This window comes from Syngnathus acus, chromosome 14, assembly GCF_901709675.1.
Source record: "Syngnathus acus chromosome 14, fSynAcu1.2, whole genome shotgun sequence".
Taxonomy (NCBI): domain Eukaryota; kingdom Metazoa; phylum Chordata; class Actinopteri; order Syngnathiformes; family Syngnathidae; genus Syngnathus; species Syngnathus acus.
In genome coordinates, this window is record NC_051099.1 from 8,347,997 (window position 1) to 8,354,382 (window position 6,386).

Here is a 6,386-nt window from a genome sequence, read left to right on the forward strand (position 1 = left end):
CAGCGTCATGACGTCATGACGCACAGCGTGACGCGTGACGTGCGAAAAAGGATAAACAAAAAAGGAAGGAAGCCGTCGGCCATACAATCGCGGCAAAATCGGTTCAAAATTTTAGCCCGTGAGCTGCAGTTAGCCGCTACGTGCACCCTTTTGTTGTCTCACTAGGCAGCATTTGGTGTTAGCAATCATGGACGATGCAATCATATTTCGTATGAGTGCGTTTTCCGAGCAAGGAGGGAGGAAATACATGGAGGATGTTGTCGAGATCAGAATCGAATATGAGCCGACGTCGGCGGCTAGCGAAGACTACACAAAGTCACACGGACATGTGGGACAGGACAACGCGGAGAGCGACTCGCCAAAATCCAGCGAAAGCGAGCTGCAAGCGAAAAATGCGGCGACCGAGCCTGGCCCGGTTTCTGCGATGTGGGTTGAGAGCCTGTCTAGCAAGGACACCGGCGACCACGGCGCGCCGCTATCAGACGAAAAAGTCGAGGAGCGCCTTGTGGACACTCGGAGATCCGTGGCGTTTTTCGCCGTGTTTGACGGTCACGGCGGCCGCGAAGCAGCCCATTTTGCCAGGGAACATTTGTGGGATTTATTAAAAAGACAGAGGGGCTTTTGGTCAAAGGATCATTCGGAAGTATGCGCGGCTCTCCGGAAAGGATTCATCGCCTGCCACCATGCAATGTGGAAACAACTCCGTAAGCCTTGCCTTATATTTTGTTCATGTAGGCGGTCACGCCTTAAACATCAACCTACACTGTTTATGGAGGCAGGAGCTTATTCAGCTGAGCTGGTTATATGACATCATTAAAAAAAAAAACACCGATGCCACCTAGGTGTGTTTTAATGATTAGGGAACGTCCGCACACCGGCCAAGGGGGAGACCCAATACAGAACAGTCCAGAACAATGGGCGATAAAAATATGCACCCAATTGTTTACAATTATTATTATTAACCTATCTGTTTAGTCAGATTTGTTTTGTTCTCTTCCTTTCTTTTGGTGTCGTTTTTGTCGTGTCCGATGTTTATATTGTCTGTTTATTTATGTATTTAACTGCAGGCAAGTATCTATTTACCTATTTTGACAACTTGGCACAACGGGGGAAAAAAACGTACTCTAATTTGTTTTCCTCGTTTACTAAGTTAAATGTGCAAACAGTGTTTGGTGTTGTTGCAAATGGATGGATGGATGTGCAGAAACCAATAAATATTAAGGAAAGAAAAATAAAAGATTAACCCGACAGCTGACCCAATTGTTAAAACCATGGCAAACAGTGAATTCGGTGCGTAGAAGGTTTAGTTACTGCAAAAGGAGATGAAACAACATTAGTATTAGTGGTGACCCCTTTCAAGTAAGCTAGAAATACCATCTGGGAGAAACCAAACGGCCAGTAACCATGCTCAGATTAGAGCTGTCCATGAGAATAGCGTTCAGCCTTCTTAGTGGGAGTGTTCCTTGTGTCCCTCAATGGATGGAAGCAATATTTTTCATGATCACTTCATTTTGCAGGTTTACCTGATAATCAAATTTTCCAAGGAAATTTCTGAATTGACTTCTGCTTCAAGCGATCATTAAAATGCATGAAACTATTGAGAATATTGACATTTGCATTGCAATGCATGTAAGAATAAGACATTTTTCCCTTTTTATTTTATTTGCAGCGGAATGGCCTAAAACAATAACAGGCCTGCCCAGTACGTCAGGCACCACAGCCAGTGTGATTGTGATCCGTGGTGTTCATATGTATGTTGCTCATGTGGGAGATTCAGCGGTAGTGGTTGGAGTGAAAGAAAATGAATCGGATATCACACTTCAAGCACTGGAAGTCACACAAGACCATAAACCTGAACTACCGAAAGAGAAGGAAAGAATCGAGCGATTGGGTGGAAGGTGAGTGGGGCAGGATGGTTTATTTTGCAGGATTCAATACTTTCTGTCATATCACATAAGTAGTAGCAGTTGTTTAATTCAGAAGGATTTTGATTTTTCTGGCGACAAATGCTTATTGGCCCCTGTGTGACATGCTGTTATTTATTTGACTGCAGTGTAATGAAGAAGTCTGGGGTGAACCGCGTTGTGTGGAAGAGACCCCGACTTACCCACAACGGGCCAGTGAGGAGAAGCACGGTCATCGACCAGATCCCCTTCTTGGCAGTGGCACGATCGCTTGGTAAAGGCACTCACCCCAAAAAATATCCCGCTTAACACTGCTGCAGTTTATTTGACACGCTATAATGTTAATGACACATTTTATTCTCTGCTGAAAGGTGATTTATGGAGCTACGATTTCTACAGTGGAGAGTTTGTGGTGTCGCCAGAGCCCGATACCACAGTGATGACCCTCGACCCCAAACGACATCGCTACGTTATTCTTGGCAGTGACGGTTTATGGAACATGATGCCTCCGAAGAATGCCGTCAATATGTGTTATAGCCATGACAAAATGGTGGTGCGTAATTAATGAACATATCCTGTAGCATTTGGTAGCGTGCTTGCTTTTTTTAACTGTAATTGCAATTTTGTTTTTGCTATTTAGGGGCCAAAAGGAATGTCTTGTGCCTGCCGGTTGGGATGCACCGCGCTACTCTTTTGGAAAGAGCGCATGCTTCGCGCTGACAACACAACAGTGATTGTACTGGCGCTGCAGGAGCGCGGTGGCCCTACTATCCCGACGCATCGAGACGAAATTATGGTGGATATGGCTCAAGGAATTGACCACATTCCCTTCCCGGGAACCCCTTATAACGTATATGAGGTTCCAAAGGTCAGTGAACTTAAGTTCGTCCAAACTGAGACAGGATCTGTTTCAAGAATATATTGTTGGTTTATTCTCCACCTTTCCCTGTGTCGCTTTTTAAAAAAAAATTGCGATATGCTATTATGCTAGCTTCAGAGACACAAGTTCAAAGAAGACTTTCTCAGTGGAACAGTGGTTCATCGTATCATTCTTTTGTTTTCGGGGCTAACAGGCGGAGCGCGAGGATGGCATGTTTCATGAAGAAGATGAGATATATGGAGAAGAACATGAGGGATGGACATGCCTGGAGTGGTAGTCAGGTGAATGCTCATAAAACTGTGTCAAACTATCAGTGTCCAAGCTAGAGTAGCCAGTAGCATATGCACTATTTCTCACGAATCAAAAACAAATTGACCTTAAAGTTAGTTGACGTTTCCATTTAAAAATAGAAAAAATACTCTTTCAGCAGATTGGCATACTTAAAATTTCATCTTGAATTCCAAAATATTATTTCCTTCAGTTTATGGTCAGAAAAATATGGTATGTTCTTAAGGTTTCCCTCCATCTCATTATTGAATTTAAAATGATAAGTTATTTGTATGGTATTAGTTGAGTAATGGAATGCAATGTTTTTTTTTTATTTTTTTTTTTATCATGTTCTTGTTGTTACTGCCTTTTTCACCAGCATGAAGCAAAGAATGCTTCCTGTCTACGTCCTAAGACTTTGGAGCAGGCATTTGGGACGTATGAGGCAGCTTTCTTTGCCAGCGCGCATGTCTTGCCTGACGTAGACTCCGCGGGAGCCCCGCTGTCCCCCTAAGACAGGCCACTGAATGGGTTTCAAAAGCAGGAGTCAGCACTTCAGATGGACCGGACTTCTGAGTCGCTCTTCGGCCGTTGCTCCTGACGTCGTCGGTCATTGTGGTCAATCCCAAAATAAAAGTTTGCCTCATAAGACTCCTCGCAGCAAAAGCGAACAATGGTGCGATATTCACAAGCGACAACACGGCCACAGTAACACCAGGCTTTCTTGTGTGTGTACTGAGTGGACAAGCCTCTTTGGACATATTTTGACTTTATTTGTATAGACATTTATTTGTAAATATATGGAAAACGATGAGATTTTCAATGTGCTTGCTTTTTATAATTTTATCATTTGGCTAAAGTCCCTGCCCCACCTTTAAATTTTAGTGTTTACGGATCTTGTAGATTATGTTCAATGTATGCCGTCTATTTTCATACTTATACATGAATATAATGACAATAGTATATATCGACAGGATATTTTGATGGGTAAATTTAGAAGGATTTTCCTCTTTGGAAATTAAAGTCTATTATAGAATTATTGGGATTTTATCAATTTTTTTATCGAAGGTGTCTAAAATTCAGACCAGTCTTCAGCAGGACCCAGACATTCTGCTGCGGATATTTTAATTTTCCCCTCAGTACTGCAAAGCTATTTTTATGCCCCATGAGCCTCATGAATTGTGGGAGCGACTTCCGGGTGGGTTTTGCTGCTTGATTCATATTCCACAAACGCAATATTAATCTGAATACCGTGTTTCGACTTTTAGGGATTATAATCATTTAGAAAAGGAAAAAAAGAGTCTTGGAAAGAAATCCAATTAAATTTGTCTTAACATGTTTGTGCTCTCCACCAGTGTCTCATCATCTTCCTCTATTGTTTTAATCGGTACATATAAGCTATTTAAACGATTTACACTCGGCTAATGAGATTCAATGACCTCTTGTGTACATTTGTAGGAGATTTGTGTCTTAATCCACCCCGATATGGTACTGTCTTAGAATGAGTACCCATTATTGCATCAATTCCATCTTGATGTGGCAGCTGAATTGTTTTAGTTGATTCCGTTGCCTTTTTCGTAACATGAATTGTTGCCTTAGCACAAACAAGTTGGTGCTTTTCATACAAAAAATCAAGATATGTAAGACGTTCCCTGATACTTTGACCTGTGGTTTATTTTATTTATCGTGCACCTTCGATTTTCCACACCAACGTCACAGAACATGAACTTTTAGGCTGTGACATGGAATCTCCTACTACAGCTGCAGGCATTTTTGTTTCTTTTGTACAGTATGTCATTATGCAATAGGAGTTTGTACAGTACATTATTATGCAAAGTAATCGGATTTCCAGAAGTATGGCATGCTCAGATCAATTCTGTGTTCTCAAGTTTCCGGGACTAATGGGTGTTAATGGACGTGCTGTGTTTTGACAATTGCAACACTTTTGTTTTCCTGTCACCGCCACTTCTCAGGACTAACTATGTGAGATACATTCTTCAAAAGTGACTGGATATACACGCTCTGTGTTGTAATAAAGTTTCCATTTTACAATTGGAGCTTTTGGGTTTGATGAGAGGGTTTCACTGCCTGACACTTGCAAAGATGTCTTCTACCAGTAGATGGCAGCAATTGTTCTGGGGAAAAAAAAAAAGTTTCATCTTTAACAAAACGCCACTTTTTTTTTTAGCTGAGCTTCACTGGCATCTCTTTTGTAGTGTTTTAGTGTACCCTTCTACTACCCACTCTTGATTAACACTAAATGGGATATTTGATTTTTATTGATCATACAGCGAGTTGAGCAATATTGCAACATGTCTTGTATATGAAGGGGGTAAAAAATATACGTAAATGCATTAACACTTTTAACCTTATGTTAATTTAAGGGGATGCAGGGTGCCACTTATGTGGTGTTATCTACTCATCCTATAAATTCATTGTTCTTTCACCATCAGCCAAACCTGTGGGTTAAACAAAGCTGAAAATACTTAATCCGTTTTTAAAAATTGTTTTAATGAAGCCACTGCCAAGTGGATCTGAGAGGTTCCAATAGATTGTTGGCTAAAAAGTAAGAAAACGGCATCTGCCGCTGTTTTCAAACCTTGCCTTAAAATGTTTTGAAATGTTTACCATTTATTTCCATTGCAAACATACGGACAAAGATTACAAAGTGATGGTAGTGGTGTCTGGCCCTGAATATTTCATGCACTGTCAGCCCAACATCTGCTGACCTACCTCGCACGCAACTACCCACTCTTGCTGCATAAACTGTCACTCTCCATTAGCCGACACATCATCACCGGTGTCTCCCACTTGTCTCACGACTCTTCTGCTCGTATTCCTAACAAATATGCATCTACAGCAAACCGTGTGGGAGTTACTTTAACACTTAATGTTTTTTTGCATAACTTCATTCCCACCTGCTTTCAACTCCCACTCGCACTTTTCAACTCAACACGGATGTGCCGCTTTCCGTCTCGCCCGCATCCTTAGGCGGAGCCTCGGTTCTCCCCACGTCTGCTGTCCCCCTTCTGACAGTATCAGTGATGTTTCAACAGGGTTTTAATGGTCTGTCGTTTGGTACACTGGGGAGGCTGTGGGCTAAGTACTAAAAGGAGCAAGACCGCTCAGGATAATGGGAGATGACGTGACCTTGTTTCCTCTCTCGCCTTGATCGAAGCAGTCTCCTTGATTTCATGCACACTGATCAAATGCGATTTCGAAATAATCACTCTTGGAAAGGAGTTCCCCAAAAGGTTTTGTGATCCTCTTGTCAGCTGTTTATCGCTGGCTTCATTGGACTCACATTTATGAGCTGATCCTAATGACAGCAACAA

General features: G+C 42.0%; 1 protein-coding gene across 2 annotated transcripts; it reads left to right on the plus strand.

Annotated features, from left to right (window-relative positions):
• The first annotated feature begins 33 nt into the window (after nucleotides 1–33).
• ppm1db (protein phosphatase, Mg2+/Mn2+ dependent, 1Db) lies at nucleotides 34–5,189 on the plus strand. 2 transcript variants are annotated; one of them, XM_037269881.1, is made up of 7 exons: nucleotides 34–704; nucleotides 1,670–1,898; nucleotides 2,054–2,178; nucleotides 2,276–2,457; nucleotides 2,545–2,772; nucleotides 2,978–3,065; nucleotides 3,428–5,189. In XM_037269881.1, the coding sequence occupies exons 1-6, from the start codon at nucleotides 188–190 to the stop codon at nucleotides 3,059–3,061; spliced, it is 1,365 nt and encodes a 454-aa protein (XP_037125776.1). In that variant the 5' UTR covers nucleotides 34–187; the 3' UTR covers nucleotides 3,062–3,065; nucleotides 3,428–5,189. The 2 variants fall into 2 exon arrangements, with proteins under 2 accessions (XP_037125776.1, XP_037125777.1); XM_037269882.1 differs by having other exon boundaries at nucleotides 3,431–5,189.
• Nucleotides 5,190–6,386: the final 1,197 nt, after the last annotated feature.